The 22,609-nt window shown below is 41.2% G+C and overlaps 2 protein-coding genes across 7 annotated transcripts in view; one reads left to right on the top strand and one right to left on the bottom strand.

The window, feature by feature from the left end:
* Positions 1-392: 392 nt before the first annotated feature.
* LOC133130125 (dickkopf-related protein 3-like) lies at positions 393-7,699 on the bottom strand. Its single transcript, XM_061244409.1, has 7 exons — positions 7,341-7,699; positions 6,712-6,837; positions 6,099-6,179; positions 2,802-2,894; positions 1,643-1,787; positions 1,042-1,198; positions 393-620 (listed from the first exon to the last, which is right to left on the bottom strand). The coding sequence occupies exons 1-7, from the start codon at positions 7,539-7,541 to the stop codon at positions 551-553; spliced, it is 873 nt and encodes a 290-aa protein (XP_061100393.1). The 5' UTR covers positions 7,542-7,699; the 3' UTR covers positions 393-550.
* A 2,155-nt stretch (positions 7,700-9,854) lies between these two features.
* The window catches only part of mical2a (microtubule associated monooxygenase, calponin and LIM domain containing 2a), a 36,090-nt gene continuing 23,335 nt past the window's right edge, over positions 9,855-22,609 (top strand). For all 6 annotated transcript variants that reach the window (XM_061245052.1, XM_061245048.1, XM_061245051.1 and 3 more), the window contains exons 1-2: positions 9,855-10,154; positions 20,722-21,080. In XM_061245052.1, the coding sequence (XP_061101036.1) occupies positions 20,817-21,080 (264 nt within the window). In that variant the 5' untranslated portion in view covers positions 9,855-10,154; positions 20,722-20,816. The remainder of the gene's footprint in view (positions 10,155-20,721; positions 21,081-22,609) is intronic.

The following is a 22,609-nucleotide window of genomic DNA, read 5'->3' as shown; positions in this document are numbered from 1 at the left end:
GTGCCATGGAAGCCCATGATGATTCCTTCAGTACTCCAGCTTCTCGGGCTGGACTGTTGGAGGACTGCCTTCAAAAACGTGTTTATGGAAAGTGGATCTTGTGTGAGGGATAGAATTCTACCCAATGGTCAAAGCTCTAAGCCCGAGAGAAGGGATAGTCAAATCTGGCCCTCGAACAAATCCATCCCTGGTTTTCTCTTCTTCAGGGTCATTAACTGAACAATTCGTGTTACTGACAGTCTTCTCACCTGACACCCAGTTAAAGTGAGGGTGGGAATCCAGAAGTTCTCAGCTCTTGAGGACCGTGATTTGATGATTCCTGGGTTATATTTATGCGTCGACACTCACGGAAGCGCACTACGGACTGAGGCATTTCATGAAAGGTGAAGGGCTATGAGACCAGCAAAGTTTTATTTTACACAAAAATTAGTTTAAACAGAAAGCAAATGAAACAGTGCATATTGAACAAGGTTTTTAAGGGCAGAACCTCTACATCCTCTTCAGACGGGCTGTCCGGTGCGTCGGGTTTAAGAGTTAATCAGGCGACTGGTCAGGCCACATCCTGAGGAACTCCAGTCAGATCTTCATTGGCAGAGCGCCGCTGGCAGCTGGGCCCTTGTCTGTCAGGATGTAATAAAGGGTGTTTTCTAATAGTGTAAAATCTTCAATATTTAAGCAATATACAACAAAATGTGCACAAAAGGGTTTCTTTTAACTTATTTTGGCGGTTTGCCATACCCATAAAGAACCACTTGAATCTTACAAAGATTTGAGGATGCATGCATTTATGAGATATTTAATAAAAGGTAAGGCTGCTCAAATCATAATTTAATAGAGTTTTGTGAAATGAGGATTGTGCAGCAAATAGTAACTTTCCCTCCAATCTCCCTCTTCTAGTTATTTAAATGGCTGTAGAAGTACAGCATGAATGCATTACTGCAGATGTTTTCTCCACTAGATGGGACTACATTAATTCTGTGGGATTTGCTTGGATTGGACAGTGTTGCTGTGGGCATGATGTGGGCGATGTTAAACGGGTACCTGTGAGGCTGACACTGGAGCCCCCGGGCACAGGGACAATGCTCCCGCGGGCCCTCCCCCTCCGTGTCCCAGGACAGCAGCTCCATCAGGTGGTTGGACTGGCTGTGACAGCGCTCACGTGCTCTGGGCTTGCGGGTGCACACTGGGAAAAGCAGCTCTGGCCAGGCCATAGCACAGTAATGGACACCGTCATTATCATCATGATTATTTTATATGGGATTGCATAGCTTCCTAGGCTCTGGACTTGGCTGCCGTTTGCAGTTGGTAAAGTCTGAGGAATGTTCTCGATGGTCTGACTGACCAAAATTCTGCCTGAGGTTAGGATTTCATATCCCCCATATTTTGGACCGGCCCATTCTGTTGGGAGACGGCCACTATCGTTTTGGAACGTGAGACAAATGCTGGCCCAGGTTCTTCACCTTCAGTCTTAAGTGAACAGAAAAACCTTTTTTCCTTGTCTATTTACATTTCCAAAGGCAATGGTTGGAAACATTCAGTTATTCTAGAAATGCTTCCCAAGAGAGTTGGCCCTATTTAACTTGGATTTCCATCATCAGTCGTCAGGCACCACCAATCAATCCCAGAGCTAGCAGCCCAGTACCTCTGTGGAAGGCGCAGCAGAGCGCGGGCTTGCAGTCGCTCTGGTGTTGACAGATGCTGCCTGCCGCACCCTTGGCACCGTTCTTTGAGCAGCGACCCCACACACACAGCTGTCCTGTGCAGCACTCCTCGTCCTTTGTGCACGGCTGAAACGCATGCACATGCAGGCACACACAAAGTGAATGCAAATTACAGTGACATTAATGTCTCATTTCTCATTCGTGACAAATCGCCCGACATTGAAAACCCCACGAGAAAACAACCACACAACCTTACTCTATGTCTTGTACATTATATTTTTTCATTCTGGTCTGGAATACATTAATACACGGGCATTTCCTATTCCAGCTCTCTCCTACTCTAAAATTCCCAGACTCAGACAAAAAAATGCTAGATATAAACAGTAATGCCAGTAATTTGAATCGGCTGCCGGCTGTTTTGGTGTAGAAGTTGTCTCGCAGGGCCTGTCACACTGAAGTGTTCCTTGAGAAAAAGTCGACAACACATGGCAATTTCCTGTGTTCTCTTTATCCTTTGTTTTTCTAACTCCAGGACGTTTTGGTCGCTCGCGCATGTTTCCTGTGCAGGGAATTTGTTTTTCCAGAACCCAAGTCTAATATTTACCTCAGTCTCACCATTCCCCTTGCCTTCTGTAAAGGCAGGGGAAGAAAATGCTGAGGCTATTTCAAAAGTGCAATTTGAAACCGAGTGCAAGCTGTTCCAAATTACAGTTAATGTGTGCTTCCTGGAGCCATGCTCCTCTACACTACTTTAACTGAGCTGTGTTGTCACAGTCATGCTTGTCCCTTCGTGTATCCATGAATCTTTATTTTATATCGCACTCTGTAATTTCATTGTCATACAGTATGCAGTTTCTAAAAAGAATTGAATACTAAATTCTCAGCAGATATAACCTTTAAAATGATTCCCAAACCCTTAACAGGCCATAAAGTTGAACCAGTGGGAAATACAGAATGCGTCCTAGGGCCAGGAATGGCAGTCAGAAGCCAGGGGCCTGTGGGCTCCAGACCCAGGAGGGCAGTGCCTGTATCAGCCCTGGAGAACCTGGAATTCCCCTGAATGAAGCAGTGTGAGTGGGTGAGGTATGCGAGGTGTTTGTGATCCAGCCCTGCACTGATCCGTTGCTGAAGGGCACCCACCATGCGGGCAGCCTTGCAGGGCAGGCACCTGGACTGGAGCCTCTCGTACAGGCAGTAGCTGCCCTTCTCACAGTCCTCGTCGACGATGCATCTCTGCAGAGGAGGAAGGCACCGCTAACCGTCAGTTTCACAGACCAACACAGTTATGAGCTGCCTGCTTTAGTCAGGACTGCACAGTCACTCTGCCTTTTGGCCTGGGCTAAAAAAACGCACTCTTCAAATGAGCTTTAAGGTCATTGTACAATTGGGACCTGCTTTGCGTGGAAAGGAAACCCCCATTCCACCCTCAGGTCTCAAGCACACAGTTGCTTTCAACTTTACAGACTCAGTTTAATAGTTTCAGTGTTCAGTTGAACAGAACCAAACAAAACAGTGTATTCTTAAAGAATTGGGAAATGTTTATATATGTACTCCTTGCTTCTCAACCTTGTAGTTGATTTGACTTTATTGATATAGTGGCAAACAGACGATTAATTCTGAATGTTTCTGGACAAAAGTAGCTCAAGGAAAGTACAGAGAGCCTTAATTCTGCTTTAGTTCAATGCACTCACCAGTCATTTAATTGACTTTATTAATATATCATATTTTGAATAGAAATAATAAAAAATAAAAAAACATAATTAATCATGAATAACATGATTTTGTGGCTGGCAGTTACTATGTTGCATATCTATTATTCTTTGCTACAAACATAAGTTCGGGAGAGAGGAGATGTATGGCCTCTGAATTACTTTTCCATTTTGCTGGGCAGGGTAACCCTGAAAGACTCACAGGATTTACAGTCAGAGAGACACCAGGAGCTTTCATCCACAGAAAAAAAAGTATTATCCTGAAATAATGTATGATCTGTTAATTCACTTGTCACAAATCTTTTCCATTCATGCTCATTTCCTTTCCATAACACACCTGGTATTTATAGCTTTTTTTATATGAGACTGCCATACTTCTTTCGTAAATTTTATCCTAAACATTTTCTCTTAAACAACTCTACCCAAAAAAGTTCAACCTTTTTTCTTTTCTTTCTTTTTTTTTTTAAATTTTTTTAATTTTTTTTTAGCTTTTGCGGAGTCGACATGTTCTATAGCCATGCACAGCCCCGGAGGCTAAAGTATGGTTGGCTAAATGGCTGGAGAATAGTTTTTAATTATTTTAAAGCAGTGCAGACCTGGGTCAAATACACAATTATTTTGTATTTAAGTACTTTTCTGTGAGTATTAGCGCCCCCACTGCATCAGACCTGGGTCAGTTACGTTACAAATCCTTTCCTGGTGCAATTAAGCCAACAAAGAGGAACAGAAGACAGGGTTTGCAGTGCAAACTAATGTAACTGACACAGGTCTGATGCGGTAGTGGCTTCAATACTCGTAACCATGTATAATATTGTCGGAAAAAAATGATGGTGAGCCATTGTAGTGGCCTTGCCTGTCAGGCAGGATGATGTTGGCACAAAGCCCATTGCAGCAGGACAATCCACCTTGGCGAGCTCGGCCATTAGGCGCTAAGCTAATATCACTGTATCTTAGCATAAGAGATAAGCTAAGCATAAGAGATAAGCTAAGCTCCCATACAAAGCAAATATAGGTAATTTTCTCTAGAACAGCCTGTCATCACCATACAGAACGCTGACTGTGGCAGGCACCATCTGAAAAAAGAAGCTCTTGGCTGAGACTAGGAAACGAGACACATACTCCTAATTATAATTATTTTTATTTTTATTATTTTTTGTATTATATATATATTATATATATTTTTTCTCCAAATTTGGTAGCCAATTGTACCCCATCTAATTCAATTAGAGCTAGTATTAGATACACCGCCCACACCCGTCCCTCGGCGGCCCTACGGAGAGCGACACGCCTTCTTCAAGCAGTCTCGCCACATGCTGGTAACCGTGATTCCGAGGCGCCCGAGGTGCTTTTTTGTGCGGCGATCTACTAACCCTGCTAAATCCCTCCCCCTGGAGCAGCGAGCCAATTATGCTGCTCCACGTGAGCCGGCATATTCCTAAATCTTAAAATAATCCTGCTTCCAACATCCTGCTTCTTGGTGAGTCCTGCACTACAAGAAATCAGACATTAGCACAAGGACAGTGGCAGTTAACCCCATCTGTTTGTGAAAAATCAAGCTGTAGGCCTAATAAAATTAAAGACAGGGATTGCCCAAGAGAGACAGGCCTTCACGGCAAGGGCCTGTAGCTCCTGCTCCGTGGATCTCTTTGAACAGGGTATGACTCAGCTACAGCCTGCAGCTACGATCAACAAATCCACTGCAACTGACTTAACTGGCCATGACTGTCTGAGTTTTAGTCAACCAACCTTCAAACAAAGAGGCAATTTCTCACATTGAAAATAAGACAGTTGCTCACCCGGCTGAAAAGAAAACTGCTCAAGCTAGGTTTTGAAACAGCCCGGTAGTTGGTTGACCAATTCAGACCAGCTCCCTGCTCAACATGGTTTGACCATGAAGCCACAGAACAGCTGGTAATTTCAAGCTGGTCATAGCTGGATTTTACAGCAGGCCACACTGGAAAGATTCCATAGTCACCAATTGGTCAACTGGCAGTGAACATTTTCACACTGGTTTATAACTGCTTCTGGATCAGAAGGGGCACAAGCCGTGCACACATGACCAAATGCAACTCACAAAACCACCCCTCTCCCAACCGCCCAAAGCATGCAAGTGACTCATCCACTCCATCTGTGTATGGCTTTGCCATAATCGGTGCACCAAACGCACCGCAATTGAGCAGGAAATGTGACTCAGCTTTACTGCATGAGTTACTATAGCAACTGCATGGCAGTGTTTGGTGTTCTGAGACACAAATGGGGTGATTTAGAGGTGGAGGTCTGATGCTGGACACAGTCGGCATTGCAGTATAACCAAGCCACTCCATCTCACATCTCAGGAATAGGGTTTGGTTGGTACCCAGAGAGATGTTTAGTCTGTGAGTAAACCTCACAGACACCATATAAATATTTAGACCAAGTGATAAAGACATCAATCATACAATATTGATTGTATAATCTCCATAGACAACATAAACCACATGCTATATGAGTGTAAGTGCAAACATATAGAAATGCAGCAGTGTTCTGAACAAACACTTGTGCGGACAAAAAAAAAACAGGTGGCTGGACATTTTGGAGCATGCTCACGCTAGACTGTACTCTCCCAATTTTACTGTGGATGCTGTAGTGAAAAAGCAACAAGTTCAGTGCACACCTTTCCTAGCTAAGAGGGTCACCTGAAATGATGTAGAAACATGTTATGAGAATGAGCAGACAGAGCATGACTCACATAATCAATCTCATTTCCTCTGCCACTGGATTGGATCACGGTCCTGGAGAAGTGAGTCATTCCTGTTCTATTGTCAGTTTCCTAGAAATATTTTTTTTTTTTTACAAAAGACAAAATTATTATGATGGATATTTACATCTGAGACAACAGGCTCTGGCACAAGACAGCTTCTGTGTCCACTGTGCCCTTATTTTAGCTTCATCCAAAGCTTTAAATATTACATGGAATTTGCCTCATGTAGTCCAAATGGCCATACTGAATGTCCAGTCCTTTCTATAGGCTAGTTATTCATGAATTATGCCTGGGGGTCACAGGACAGTGTATCTGATTGTATGTAGTTAAATGACCATTATGGTTACTCTTTCCACGCCTCATCTTCACATGACCATCTCAATGTCCAAATTGTACTAAATTGATATATAAATGATCTTCATGACAAAATGTAACAGCAACTAACGGCTAGTGCAGATACACCTGTACTGCCCAGTGTAAGAGATAGTCGGGTAAATCAATTACAAAATGGAAAGAATGGTAAGCCTAGTCGTGCGCTAAAAATAATTCATACTTTTCATTAATTACAGTGCATTAAACATTTAAACAACATTGATAATACCTTATCAGTTTTCTCTATGGTGTAGAAGGATTGGTTTTCCACTTTCTTCACATGCATGCTTTCGTCGTGATAACTCAAAGGTAGGTCATGGCCATAAAATCCCGATCTGGCGCTCTCATTATCCATCTTTAAAAGAAGATATTTCAAATATACATGCGCATTAGCACAGAAATAAATTCTGCTCAGACAGGTCGACTCTTTACAGCGGCGCAGGCTTAATCATACGGTAAATAAAGTTGCATCATCACTGAAGATTAAATTAGTACTTCCACATAGCATTTATAATTTTCAGGGCCAATGTGTCAGTTCCAAGGAGATAATATTATATTGCCATTATTTGAACAATGCGATAGCAATATCACAAGATGAATATTACCATACGTTGTATTTGCAAGTAGCTTACATTTTTTTTTTTAAAGAAAACGCCGTGTGAATGTTCTTACAAAGTATCCTTATTGACTGTTTAGGCTTATATTGTAGGCTACTATATCCATAAACGTCTCAAATGAATGCGACAATAAAATTGCTAATAACCGCTTGGTGGAAGTTATAAACGTAGTCTTATGGGCTTTGGTAGCTATTCTCTTTGTTATCTGTGCCATGAAGAAATGGAATCGGTATTAGCCTACCTTGTGTACCGCCTCCTCCAATTTGTGCTGCGTGTCTTCCATCAACTTCTCAACTTCCCTGAACATGTCCTTTAAAGTCGCTTGCCCTTGAGCCAAACTAGCCTCAAGGGTCTGGCTCATGTCTGCATCCACAGAAGCGGTCGTTTCGAGAACAACCTTGTAGATCAGAGCCAGGCGCAGTATAAGCGCGGTGAGCGACATTGTCCTGCCTGCTGCAGAAATCAGTGTAAAGTTCCTTGGATACGGTCTGCTGGAGTAGCCTAGATTCTGACGAGAAGAAACCCGGAAAGAATAAACTTTAACTGTGTAGCATCCTTTTCACCGAGCCACTCTAGCCTTCAACAGAGTCTTTATCCATAACGAGCTATGCCTCGTTATGTGCGTGCACCTATAATAATTCCATTCGGTTGCAAAATTCATATTTTCATCTGGTATTATTTGTTAATTGTTAAGTAAAGTAGCCTGCTTAGAGCGTTTAGCGAACGATTTTAGAGCGATTTACATAATAGTCTATAGGTTTTTTGCAACAAAGATGATTCTATCATCAAGATCATACCCGATTTTAGTATAGCTACTCGTAGAATAATCATACAACAATAAAGGCTACAAAGAGGTACACGAGGGAAATAGAAAATAACCTACTATATAATAGCCTACAGTGCAGTATGTAAGTAGACTAGCCTAGTCACTAGTCACAATTTCTGTTGTTTTGGCTCTGTACTCCAGCACATTGGATTTGAAATGAAAGATTGAGTATTAAAATCCAATGTGCAAACTGTCATCTTGAGTTTGAGCGTATTTACATATCGGGAAATTTTATTGGCTACACAGTCCCCCCATTTCACCATGATATTTTGGACAAATGGCTTCACGTGTGTTTTTGGTTTTGTTATCACTTCCTTAGTGCAGGTGTAGTTTTTTTTTTTTTTTTTGCATTATTATTTATAGACGTTTGATTGCCTTTGGAGTCTGTTATGCGTTTGTCAACATGAGGAGTTGTGTTAAAGTAGCATATAGTTGCTTTTAATAAATTTTAGTCAATTTAACTGCGCCTTTAGTGAATTTAACGGCCTTCTATGACGGTTGTATACTGAGGAGGGGCGCCCCTCCGTGGCTTTTTTAAAAGTTTTTTAAAATGGTGCCATGTTCTTCTTTCAGCATTCACATTGTACAAAAATGTAAATCTCTTCACTGTAGGTTTTTATTTTATTTTATTAGTGTATGAATAGGGCTAGCCTACAAGCAAATATTTATGATTTTTTTTTTTTTTTTTTTTTCACGCGTTTCACATTACTTCGCTGTTTACCGGGAATGTATTGAGTCTTATAATGATCAAATTCATTTAACGGCCATCAACGTATCCAATATAAGTAATCATTGTATCTCTGATGCAATCCACTCTCGGGAATCTTACACAACTGAGCTGTGTATAGGTGGTTATTACTCATAAGCGCCCCGAGATGGCGTTGTCGTATTATCTTATATTTACTCAGAATAAACAACTGTTGTAAGGTATGCCTTTTGAGTCTTCGTAAAACGCCAAGAGACACCGTTATGGAGAAATGCGGCCCAGAGCTGTGCCAATGAATGTGAAGGAGGCCATAACATACACTTAGTGACCGCTTTATTAGCAACACCTGTACACCTACTTATTCATGCGATTATCTAATCAGCCAATTGTGTGGCAGCAGGGCAATGCATAAAATCATTCAGACACGGATCAGGAGCTTCAGTTAAGTTGGTTGACCGGAAATGCGGATAGACAAGAGTACTTTTTCATTGTGATATTTGTTCCTTTGTATGTCCTAGGCTTAGAGGTACTGTATAACATTGTGGCTTGTGGTTTTAATCGGGTCAGATGTGTTGGTTATAAAAACACCAGTATAGCTAACCAGATTGTTATGGACATGATTAATGGAGCAGATGGAGATATTTTTATGTGGCATCTCCTCTGCAGTGTCATTGTATCCCACGTGGGAACGCACAACCGCGTGCAGTGTAGCAGCCAAGTCTTTTGAAGGGCGTGCCTCTAACTCATTAGTAAGTAAGCAAGAAGTTAGCTAGCCTTATGTATTTCTTAATGCCGAGACTACAATTTTAGCTCGCTATAACGGAATTAAATATTTCCAAATTTAAGTTTAGGCATCCTTAACAACAAACACCAGCTGAAGAGTCCTACTGAATACTACGGGTGATTTTGTAATTGCTTGACATTGTTGGAATGATGCGTAATAGCTTCAACATTTATCCTGCGCTTAAATATTTTTTATTTCCGGGAGAAACACGGTTTTGAACAATAGCTGCGCCAAAAGATATGCGGTGAAATTAATCACGATACAAAGGGTAGAACCGTTTTGGAAACGGCTGTACCCTTCAGACAGGCAAGGTCTCGTTGTATGTGGATTTCACGAATGGACTGCTACTGGAGCTCTTCGCATTATGTAGTTGCAAAGGTGCTGACATATAATCCTAGGATTCGACAAGCTCAGGCTGTCATTCCAAGTGTCTGTGAACTTGGTGTTGGACGTCATACTTAGCGCTGCTGCACCGCCTTCCAAAAAAAAAAAGAAACCGCAAAACGAGTGGCCGTAGTTTATAGTGTTCCGTATTCCCAGCTTCAGTGTGAAAACATACAGACTGTCGAGGTAGTTGACGGGAGAAGACTGAAAAGGTGGTGCCCTCATAAAAGCTGTCGATAGTGTACGACGAAAAAGTTGTAAGGCTTGAATGTACAGACTCTATTCACTGGACGAATAAAGGAGTTTGGATTACGGCACGTGCCATCTTCATTTAGAACTGACACTGACGGATAATGTAAGTCAATGACCGCTGTTCTACTTGGGCGGCGAAGCACATCTTTTAATTTATGACTTCAGTATTGTTGGTACCAAGTTACTTCTGTTTCTATGCTCTCGAAAACAATACCCTTTGCATCTCCAAAACATGCATGTGTGTTGATGTAACGTTTGATCCTATAAACACTTAATTAAGCCACACGTAGCGTACAGTACTAGTTGTCGGGTTGCTCTGTAAACATTCAATCAATTCACGACGGTGTACAATTATTTAAAACTGGTCAATTACAGTGGCCCCGTCATTGTCTACTCGCCGCATAGGCCGTTCACTATGAACATTTGTCAGCCCAGACACGTCTGTATTTTACGCACCCTCACGCACACCTTGCTTGATGAATTTTGTTTTGCGTCATATTCTTCTTATGCGCCTGTCGGGGTAGTTTAATACAGAGGAAACAGCGGCGACTGACATGGTTATATTAATTAAATCGCCTGTGTTCTATCCAACTGCAATAGTCTAAATCGTTGGCATATTTATATGTATTCTGCAACATTGTTTAGTGCAAGAGTAGAGGTTGAGCAATGATACAAACTGTTAAGAAACGATCATTTTTAGTGCTTGGACATGATTAGCATGCTACTGCGACTTTGGAGGGGATAATGCTGATGTAGTGGCACATAAAGGTATTAATGTGTATTAGACTGACCCAGGGATTCCCAAATTCTAATCCCCAGGGGAATGAACACCTCCAATTCAATGAAATAGTTTACATTTTATGCAGCACCCATTGGTACATAGATAGTTATATTCTGCATCAGACACACAGATAAAACAACAGTCCAATATACAGACATGCTATTAATTACGGTTGATCATTTCTATGCTTGTAGTATTACCAAGTTTTATTTTATTTTTAGTGACATGCCTGTACAAACAAACTGGATTTCCTTGGGATAGGGGCACCATGTAATGAGGACAGCTGGTCTCAGGAATGGACTCCAGCATGGGCATATGGATACATGTTGCTGTCCATTCTTAAGTTTTTAAAGTTTATTTTACTTAAAAAAAAAAAAAAAAGCTGAAATACAAATTAATACATTATCTTATTCTTGTGGTCTGAAAGTGTCATACTAAAGATATATTTGAACTAATTGCTTTTGGAAGGCATGCTTATTTTTTGCTTGTGGATGATAAATGTTTAACTTACTGTAGCTTTTACTGTACACGATGAGGTTAAATTATTTTCTTCTGCTGGATGTACTGGAACCAAATAATCAAGTCTCTTTTTAGCCTTGGCAATCTGTGTGTGTCCCTCACAAACACATAAAATATAAATAATCATTGCTGTCTTCATGTTGGCATTTATTAATTGTCCCACTGTCAGGATATGGAAATATACATTTTACAAATGAGTCAATGGTACTGTATGTTACAATTTTAATGCTTTTGGAATCTGAACTTCACTATGGTTCTTTACTGTAAAATTGAAATAGGTTCAGTTTGATTAAGAGTTTATACACACACAGAAATAACTGGTCAGAAACCTTGAAGCTGATGAGACAAAAGCCTAAAAGGAGTTGCTTTTCTAATAAAAAAAATAAAAAAATGCAGATTTATGTAATGCCTTTGGGCAGCAAGTGGTGCAGAGTGTAGGGCTTAAAATCTAATTATGCAAATTGGTATCAAAATAACATAGTTTGTGAAATGTATAGTTCGAGGCATTTTACTGATTACTACAGTACTCATTGTACTCTAATTCTTATCCTTTAAGCATAATATAATCAGACAACTTTCATAAAAAAATGTGATAAAAACTGTGGGATCACTGTATAGTATAACTATTTTGTGTAACTACTTCCTGTAAGTTTTCTTGATGCATGTGCCTCCTGTATATGTGACTGAAGAGAATGCACTTCCTGCCAAGGTTCTGATGCTGGGTGAGATACTGAGTCTGAACTATATTATCAGACTGTGAGCACATACCATTGGTCCCATGGCCCCATGGTATTAATCATCAAACTTTTCATGTGAGCTTTCATAACACAGAAATAAGCAAAGTTACGTAACTCCTGTTTCCTGGAGTTAAGGCACAGACTGAATGACATAGCTGTCAGCTTGCTGTTGCAGAGGAATAAGCTGGCAGGAATGCCACAGTGGAAACTGCAGGAGGTTCCTTTAGATAAATACAAATTCACTGATAGGCTTGGAGAGAGGTTTGAGAGAAATTGCACTGGGGAGCTGTTTCTGGTGCGCTGCATTTTTCTGTCACCTTTGCCTGAAAATGAACATGCAGTATTTATTTCTGCTGGCTGTTTCATATCTTGGCAGGAAACATGCTGCCTTCAGGTGGTCTGATGAACCATGTTTCACACAGTGTTAGTGAATATACAGGCGTTGTGTGTCTGCTGTGTGTTACACGCAGTAGCAGAAGGTGAACCTTCTGTGTTCAGGTGGTATACTGACTGTTACAATCAGTGGCAGTGAGTATGTAGTCTCCAGAACATCTGCTGAAGCATGCTACACACAGCTTGAAGCTATGAGGTACCTCTCATTTAGTGTTGGAGGTATTGGAGATCCAGGGGGATCCAAAAAGTTTTGAGAATGGAGTGAATATTTGTAAAAGTTTCAGCAACAGCAACAGTGACAGACCAGGTAGAGTGTTGAAATGTGGACAATCACAATCAAAATCATCACAAGCAAATACCTTTTTATGGATCGTGACACACACAGAATTGAGATCCTTTAGATGTATTTGGTCTCTACTTTGCGCGCCATGTTTTTTGGTTTTCCTTCTTGGATAATTCAGCCCAATTTGTGTTTTTTGAGGTTGGCTGTATCCTGCTGTCTGGATTTAAGTAATTTAACCTTTTGCGAGGGCAGGGTGGTGTGGAGGATGTGTTTTGAGAAGTTGCCGTCATTGTGATTCAGAATGTTATTTTCAACCCCCACACTGAGGAGCAGTTACTTCCTGTATCTCCATGTTATGACAGCTGAACTCATGGCAGGCTGAGTCTCGTGCTTATTGGGAATAAAGGGTGCCCAGGAAGAACTGCATGGCTGGCAAAGCCTGGTTAGTGTGGGTGGACATCACCATGGGTGCATTGCTGTGAATGTTGGCACACTTTCTCCTGCTGCAAAACAAAGTATACAGTATCGGTGTTGATGAGACCCAGGGCTACGGCACAGAGCCAGTCCAGGTCCTACAAGCACATTTTTCTTTTCTGTCTCGCTGGAATTTTCTTAGGAATGTTCAGTGCATACTTCCATTATGGATAACATATGAATGCCTTTAATGTAATGTAATGTAATTATGCAGGTTGAAAATTTCACTGAAATGTTTCCTTTTCAATTCATTTTTCATTTATTTTTGGTTGCTGTTTTTTCAAGCTTTTTTTGCCGTCGCATATAGTGTAATATGCAAAGTGCAAGCATTTTGAGGACCATAAGCATTAGATTTATAAACACATGAAGTCTTCTATTGTACAGTCTATAGCAGGAAAGTGATTTGTGCTGAATGATTAAATTTTGAGTTGTGTAAGGACTGAGGTGCCTGTAGATCCAGGGAAAATGTAGCACAGTGTAGAACCTCTGAGATTACAGCATTTTGAGAATCTTCTTTCTGAACCGAAAACACCCCTTCCTTTGAGCTTTTTATGTTGTTCTTTTGTAAACGGACCACTCACTCTGGAGCTGTAGCCTAATTCTTGGTTAGGTAACCACTGATTAAGTGGAAAGCAGGACCATGTTCAAACATAATTGTTTTGTGTCAGCTTTCTGGATGTTATCTTCTGACTACTTTTCTGGCCTTCTGTATATGAAACTGACTTCTGACTTTCCCCTCATTGCATTCTTTAGCAGTAAAGCCAAGACATGCTATTATAAGTTTGATATCATACCCCTATGAATACCCTTAGCACTGAATATCTCTCAATTTACAGTGATGATTCATTGAAGTGGGCATCATGCGATTAATAAATGCACAAGAATAGCCTTTAGTCTACAGTAAACAGAGTGCTGTTCTGTCTTCTGCTCTCAAAACAACAACATTACAAATCTATATTACAAATCTCAAAAACAAATGTATGTCTGTTGAAAACTGAAAGCCATTGTGTGAGAAAAGCTCATTTGTTTCTCAGTGGAAGTGATAATCCATTACTGCCTTACTTTACTGTTAACTGTTAACTCACGTTTGTTGTGTCAGTCATAATAACAAAGTGAATCCAATGTCCAATAAGGAGCTAGTTAAGTTGTAACTGCGTACGCTACTCCCAAGTTAAAATCGTGTTTGTTTTACTGACCAGCCCATAGCCCCGAGGTTCATATATCTCAGGTTATACCATACGTGCATTCCCATTCCTCTGAGCTTTCTCATGCTGTTCTGTATTTAGTGTGCCTTGGTAAGGGAAGTACAGATCACAGCCTAAATGGGGGCAGTGTGTACCTGCCTGCACCTGTTCCTGCTTATCACCCCCCTGTCCACTTCAACTGACCGCAGGGCTGTTTCTGTGGCTTTGCACAATCAGCAAACATGAACAGTGTAGATGTTGCTGTCATTTACAGGCAAAAAAGAATAGATGGCATGGCAAAAAAAGAAAGAACCCAGAGTAACCTGTTGCAGTATTCATTTGTCAGAAGTGATTAATCTCTCTGTAGTAATAGAATAAGCTTCTCACAATTTAATAACACATTCACTCTAGAGCCCTTTATGGAGCCTTTGAGCCTCCATTACCCACATTGGGCCAGATCAAATTTAAATATTAACATTGAAACATTAACCCACCAGCCTGATTGCCAGAAGTTGCTGGCCTGCTACAGCAGCTGTTTTCTAATCGGGCCAGAAGCAGTATTACCTGATTGCAACCACACTCCTGCCACCTCCATGTTTTCAGTGTATCAGGTGTGGGTCAGTGTATCTGTCATGGCCAAGATCTTTAAAGCGAAATGAACCACATACTGAGTTTTGCATTCATTAGCAAGCCAAACTTCATTGTGTGCCCAGCTGTTGATTATATTAACCAGGCCATGGGAAGTGTGAGATAAGGACACATTTCTCATTCATTTTAATTTGAATCTGCCAGTTTAATATTTTTCATCTGTTGGAGGTGGCAATTCCTGATTACTTTTTAATTAATGTGATGCTAGATTAATTTCAGCCTGTGTCTTATTCAAGCACTCCAAGCAGTGTTTCAGATGAGGAGATCTCAGCAGGGACCAGTTGTGCTGCCTTTGTCGGGTTTTCAGAAGGACAGAAGACTGGTGTCGGGAGCACCTGTATTTGTGATTTGAGAGCTGAAGGGTCAGCTAATGTCAGGTTCGTGTCTGAGCAGATGCTTAACTTCATATCCGCTGCGGTATGTCTGCAGGGGTCATGAGGCACTCTCCTTGGAGCACGAGGTCAGTCTATTCTGAGTGTGTTCTCTCTGGATGGCACTCTCCCAACTCCACAAGCCTGCTGAGTACCATCGATGGCTGCCCCCCTGCGCAGCTACAAAACGCCTGGCTGCCCCTCTGCATACCGCACTATGGCTTTTTATCAGCAAGTACAGAGCCAAAACTGACACTGTCATATTGTGGATTCTAAACCTTTTGCCTTATTTACTATCTTTTATAGCCCTGCTCCATGCAGGAAATGTTCACTTCTCCTTTTCTCTGAAAAACAAAGAGGGTCAGTGAAGCTAATGGGGGATCATCAGCAAAGTTCTTCTGTACAGTATGAAGTAGATCTGAATGTAAATATGGAGGTACTTGGGCTCAATAGCCATTTCAGCTATTTGAATGGAACTGTGTTAGATTGAATCTCAACCGCTGAATGAAGTCAAAATAATTTGTAAGGGGTATTAGATATATCACACACGAGTGTGCAGGGTTTTTTCTCCAGATGTGTCTCCAGATATATTTCCTGCCAGAGGAGATATTCGATCAACGCATTCAGTAAGGACAGGCAGCCTCTACTCTGCATATTAATGATCTCCTCTCTAGACAAATGGCATGCAAGAGTCGCCTTGATATATTAGATTTTTTTCCCCTTTTGAAAGTCAACCTTCTATCGTCTTGACTGTGCTTGACGAAGAAGTGACTGGAGTTCTGTTTTTTAGGAGACTCAAACTACATTTGAATGGTTTTCGGCCTTCTGGTTAAGGAATCATAATTATAGGTGTGTCCCTGGCTGATTTTTTCCAATATTGCTGGCTTCTAACTGCATTCTCATGTTTCAGTGCATGGTATCGACAGCAGGGCTTTGCCTGTTTGGCTGCCAATGAAGCCTTAAGATCCAACTGCGTAATTGCTACTCCAGAACTGCCACGAGGGCTTGTGGGTTAGATTCCTCCTTGGGATATTTAGTGTGTGCGCTGTGGCTATTCAGACATTCAGGGAACAGGGCCATGTTCTCTGAATACGTAGGTCACATCAGAGGTTAAACAGTATTTGAATTAACATTGGTGTGATCTATGGGGGATTCAGAACAGCCACAATCATATTTATGTTTCTGCCACAGTGTTGGCAACATTTGAACACTTACTCGCACTTCACTACTGTTGAACTAATGTTCAACTTGCTAATGGGGAGAAATAACTACTATAAAGGGCTTTGTTGTTTTCCATTTGCCTAAGAGGAAGTGTACAGTGTGTGGTCAAACTGTTCAGCTGCCATTCCGAAAGGTTTTTTTTTCTTTTGTGTCTGCCTCTCTGTCTTCATCTGGCCTTGTGTGCTGGGCTGAGCAGGTGCATATTTCACATCTCTGAAATTCCACTGCTGGTTGCATCCTACACCAAAGAAAATGGATAGCGTGTGTGCTAATACCCAGGACATTGCAATCTGCAGTAGAAGCTTCTTGGAATTCTTTCTGACTATATGATATATGATAAATAGTTCAATGGGGTTAAGGAAGTGGGGGCCTGTGTCATTATCATCATTTTTCTTGTCACATTTCTTGATTAGCTGGATTAGATGGACCTGTATTCCCCATGAAGACATTCTTTTTTTCATTCACAATCTTTCAGTGTAAAAACAGTGAATTAAATTAAGTTTAAAAAAACAAACAATTAAAGTACAAATGATGTGGACTGTAGAAGGAAAATACTGCCTGAATACTGCCATATTATGTATACGCTATTATATATCTGTGTATACAGTACTAAGAGCTGAGAAAAGGATTTCCAGTGTATACATGAAATGATGTGACTGGGCCATGAGAATACTATACATACAGTATGCACAGGCTGGAGATGCAAGCCACAGCACTTTGATGTGTGTTTTTACAGGTGCTGTGTACATGGGGATTGGGGCTCTTCTGGCTGTATCAGAGAGCTGGATTACATGGAGTACATAGATTTACAATAGAGCACAAAACAGCTGCTCCCTAATGCAGTCAGTGTTCCCTTTCCAAACCCTACAAGGTTCTTTTTTCATAATGCTTTTGTATACAGTCTTCACTTAGACACAGGGATGGTAATGCAATTTCCACAGTTGGAAAGAAATCTGCTCAGGAAGTGTCAGGAATAACTAGCATACATGGGGTAAATTATTACTGTGGCCATTGAAGAAGGACTTGCTCAATGCATTGACCTCTGGTACATGGTTGAGAATTGGCATATGAAAAAGGCCGCTCCCTGTCCTGTTCAAAAGGGTGTGTAGCTGATTGGGCGGGATGTCAAATGTGGAGCCCATGAATGTGGTTTTTTTTCATACAAATAGTCTCTTTCAGAGAGACAGAGAGAGACAGAGAGACTCCCCAGGATGGACTGGAACACCCCCAGGATTAAGGGCCGTTTTGACCTTTCAGAAACACACCCTCAGTTCCACATATCCAGTGGTATGAGTCAATGATATTCAATATATGATAATTTGCCAAATATGCAAATGGTGTATTGTTTGTAACATTTTGCCTGTAGGATTGGTAAATATCTACAGGTGAGGTGGAGACAGAGAGGTACAGGGCTGGGTTTTGCCCACTCTAGACTCTGTCGTGCCCAACCAGTCAGAAAATGAGAAAAATAATGTTTTAATTTACATTATTTCATGACTAAGCAAGTGTCAATTCAATTAGAAAACTAAACTGTCTGGTCAGACTGTGTGCCACATTCCACACAAAAGCAAAGTCATCCAAGGACAATGTTGAAGACATTCACGTAAATGGAAAGTTTCATATTTCTCTAAGGACCATTGGTCTGTCAGTTCTGTCAGTATTTTTTTTTGTTGCCTACTCACACCAATGCTGAAAGTGAAATTGATGGCATGCTTTTTACATTTGAAATGAGCCCACCCTGTCAATGCATTCTAGAACCTCTCTCCATTTAGAAATATAAACAAACAATTATTTTGTTAAGTGGGTTTCATAGTCCTGAAAAATAATATTTCAGTCCATTTTCTATCTCAGGCAGAGCTCCACTAGTTTCAATATCTTTACAAAACAACGTGTCACAGTTCACCAGAAATAACAGAAACTGAAAATGATGTGTAGAAATGGAAATTGGTGAGTATTTCAGCATGTCTGAAACCTTTATAGCAAATGGCGACAGATGTTAACTGATAATATTTATATCACTTCCTGTACCATACAGTATACCGCAATTCTGTTCAATATCTTTACAAAACAACGTGTCACAGTTCACCAGAAATAACAGAAACTGAAAATGATGGGTAGAAATGGAAATTGGTGAGTATTTCAGCATGTCTGAAACCTTTATAGCAAATGGTGACAGATGTTAACTGATAATATTTATCTCTTCCTGTACCATACAGTATACCGCAATTCTGTTCACTGTGCATTGTTTTCATATTAATAAAAGACTTGGAGGGAATTTTCCCTCTTTGTTAATATGGCTTTTTGTCACAACACTAGGATTTGCACAGAGTCCATGGCTGGAACATAGAAGCCACGTTTGCTTGATTTATTTTTGCTCTGGGCTAAGCTCCACCCGTGGGCACCGGCTTATCAAGTGTCATGGACTAGTTTTCTGAAATAGCAAGGTCTCGGTGCACAAGCTGGAAGGTTGGCTCGCATTTGGAGCTGATCCCACTGCAGCCCATTCCCCTGGCAGGGAAGCGCGGGCCAGGCATTCCCAACCGAGCCCATTGGAATATCAAAGGGTTCCACTTTCCCAGTCTCATGGAAAGAGTATTCCTGCCCAGAATGCCAGCACACATCCTGCAGAGAGACCATATCCCATTCTCCACCTTTAGCTGATATTCAGCACAGAGCCCACATCCCATTCTCCACCTTTAGCCGATATTCAGCACAGAGCCCACATCCCATTCTCCACCTTTAGCCGATATTCAGCACAGAGCCCACATCCCATTCTTCACCTTTAGCTGATATTCAGCACAGAGCCCACATCCCATTCTCCATCTTTAGCTGATATTCATATGGGCAGGCTGGCGAGGTGGGGGGAAATTGTTTTTTTCATGTGCCAGTTGTATTTCTAGATGTCCTGGTGTTTCACATTTATGTAAGCTTTCCCAGTTTTTCAACGGGCTGTCAATGAGCCATTTTCAGTCATCCATCAGTGCTGTTGATGGGTCTCTGGCCTCTCAGGTTTGAGGCATTGAATTTCACAGAAACCATTTACATTTTGGAGATTAAGATGACCTTACTCTGATATTGTGGTCAACAGAACCTTGCTCAAATATTGCCTTACCACAAATCATAATTTTGCTCCGTGTTAAATTTGATATTGTCACTGTTTAAAAAAAATATTAAGTTCATTCATATTTGGAACTGGATTTTACTTTAAGTTGTGAGTGCTTTTTAGGGGAACTTTCCCCTAATTTGATGCCACTGTATTTCATTGATTCCTGAACGTTGGAAGGGTAAAAAAACAAAATTAATTGTGGTCGTCTATAATTTGTACCTGCTCCCTCCTGCCTATGAAACGCACATCTTTGTCTTTGTTATGTGTCATTATTACATCGCGAGTGAATATGGTTGCCCCATTGCTCAAAAATGCAAGAAGTAGGAGATGGAAATTGATCTATATATAACCATATTATCATATTATATTTTGTCCAAATTGGTTGGACAGTTACATTTCCATAATTTATTTTACAGTGATGTTCCCTTTATGATCTGATTTGTTGTTTTTCATCATGACACATCTAAAATGGTTGGCATTTATATAGTGCCTTTATCCAAAGTGATGTGCAGTTGATGCTTCTCATCCACCCACCATTCACACACCAGCAGCGATTAGCTGCCATGCAAGGCACCAACCAGCTTGTCAGGAGCATTTTTAGGGGTTGGGTGTCTTCCTCAGGGACACTTCGACACACCCCGTGTCTTTTTCAGAGACACTTCGACACACCCAGGGTGGGATCGAACTGACCACCCTCCAACTGCCAGATGACTGCTCTTACCTCCTGAGCTAATGTTGCCCCACATCTGTGCTTAGTGATAGTATTTTAAGTTCAATTTAAAACATATTGTACTCATCCTTCAGGAAACACAAAAATAAATGTCATCCCATGCTAAAGTAAAAACCTGCTTAACGAAAGATGACGCATGCTTCCAGAGCAAAATTCTCATTGAAGACTTAAGATAGCCCTTTTTGAATGGTCATTTATGAGAGGTGTGGTTCTCTCTTACCAGTGCAGCTGGGGCATGCCAGAAAAGGGTGAATAGTCGGTATAGCTGCTAAACAACAAGAGGGTGGGAGCCAGTAAGAGACCCAGCTGCAGAAGAAGATGGGAGAGACTGAGGAGGAGAAGGGTGCCCGAGCAGGGCTGCTGTTTGAGAGCTTCATCCAGGCCTCCACCTGCAAGGGCACGCTGCAGGCCTTCGGCATCCTGTGCAGGCAGCTGGAGCTGGATCCGCAGGAGCACCGGACCTTCTACTGCGGCCTGCGGGCCTACGTCACCTCCTGGAAGGCCAAGGCCCTCTGGAGCAAGCTGGACAAGAGAGCCGCCCATAAGGAGTATAAGAAGGGCAGGGCCTGCGCCGGTACCAAGGTATGTCAGCGCCTTGCAGACTTCATACAGGTACATCAGCTCTTCAGCTCTGTTCAAACATGAGATACAGCTACATAAACTCTGTCCAAGCACGACTAAAATTGTATAACATGTTCCAATAAGGCTATCAGTCAAAAAAACCTTATGCAACAAACAGGGCCAATGGTTTCTCTGGGCCCTTCCAACTCTCTAGTGTTCCAATAACAGGTTGGAATCTTTGGATGAAAGACTCTGGTCACATCAATGCCTGTGTTCTCAGCTTACTGAACAAAAATTCTCTGAAGTCTGGGTTTAGCCATGGCTAGTTTTTTCGTCATCAGTGATGTAAATACATTCAAATATTTTCCTGCATAATTTCCCTCAGTGGTTTTGTTATTTAAACACTGTTAAATCCTCAGAGAGGTCTCTCTGAAGGCTACACCTCCTGTATGTGGGTTGTTTTGTTTGTAGGATAGCAAATAGTTACTCATGTTAGGATATGAAACTAGCCAATTAGGTCCATCACAAGAGAGGATGTGAGGCATGCAGTAAGAGGTGAGGCTTCATAATTGTACCATTCCCATCATGCACGTCCTTGCAGACACATTAAATGTCTGTGGTGAGGGAGAACTGTTCTGGCAGCTGTAGGAGAGACCCAGAGCTGAGCCTCCTTCACTGAATATCCTCTAGCACAGGTCCCCGCGGCCTCCTCCTTCAGCACTTACACGCTCCTGCAGGAACCGTGTGCAAACGCTGACAGCCCAGTCTGACCCAGCGCCCAGCTGACACAATCACTCACTGAGAGCTCTTTTATTATGAACATAACAGCAGATCACTCAGCCCCTGAAAGAGATTCTTCTGGACAGTCTCACCGGGCTTCTTTTACTGAATCTTTCTGGATGGTAGGATGGAACTCCATCATTCTACTGATTTTGAAATGATTAGCTGATGTTAGTATGTTGCACTACTAATTATATTTAAAAAATAATAATGAGAATAATGAGAATAATAGAGTAATTCATCTTTTGTTTGAACTCATACTGGAGATACTTTAGTTCTGCTCATTTGAAATAAAGCCCTAGGGCAACTTTAAAACAGGTTTTATTTTTCATTAAAAAAAACGGGTGAAAATCGGAATAACAATGCAAATATCCAGGATAAATCCTTTACTTACATTTTAAACATTGTCCTTTTTTTAAGACTGAGGAATCCAGTTTAACCCCTTAAATCGCACTGCAAAAGTTTGCCTTCAGTCCTTTTTTGAAGGAAAATGTTAAATCACCGTATATAGACTACCGAAAGTGATAAAACTAAGGGTTCTATTTATATTTGTATAACTATTTATGATGCCACTGTTTTAGCGATGCCACTGTTTAACAGTTCCTTATTTTATTTCCTTATTCCTTAACATGTGGGGTGACCTCACCCTGTAACGTAGACTCACAGTATTCCAAACAGAGCAGAGGGGGGGAAAAAAATCTGGGCGAAAATCGGTTTAATCTGATGTCCTTTTTAAAAAATTCTGGGAATTTAGTTGTACTTTAAGAGTC

The sequence above is a fragment of the Conger conger genome, chromosome 6 (assembly GCF_963514075.1).
Source record: "Conger conger chromosome 6, fConCon1.1, whole genome shotgun sequence".
NCBI lineage: Eukaryota > Metazoa > Chordata > Actinopteri > Anguilliformes > Congridae > Conger > Conger conger.
The sequence above is the reverse complement of the archived record's forward strand: the minus strand, read 5'-3'. Positions and strand labels throughout refer to the sequence as shown.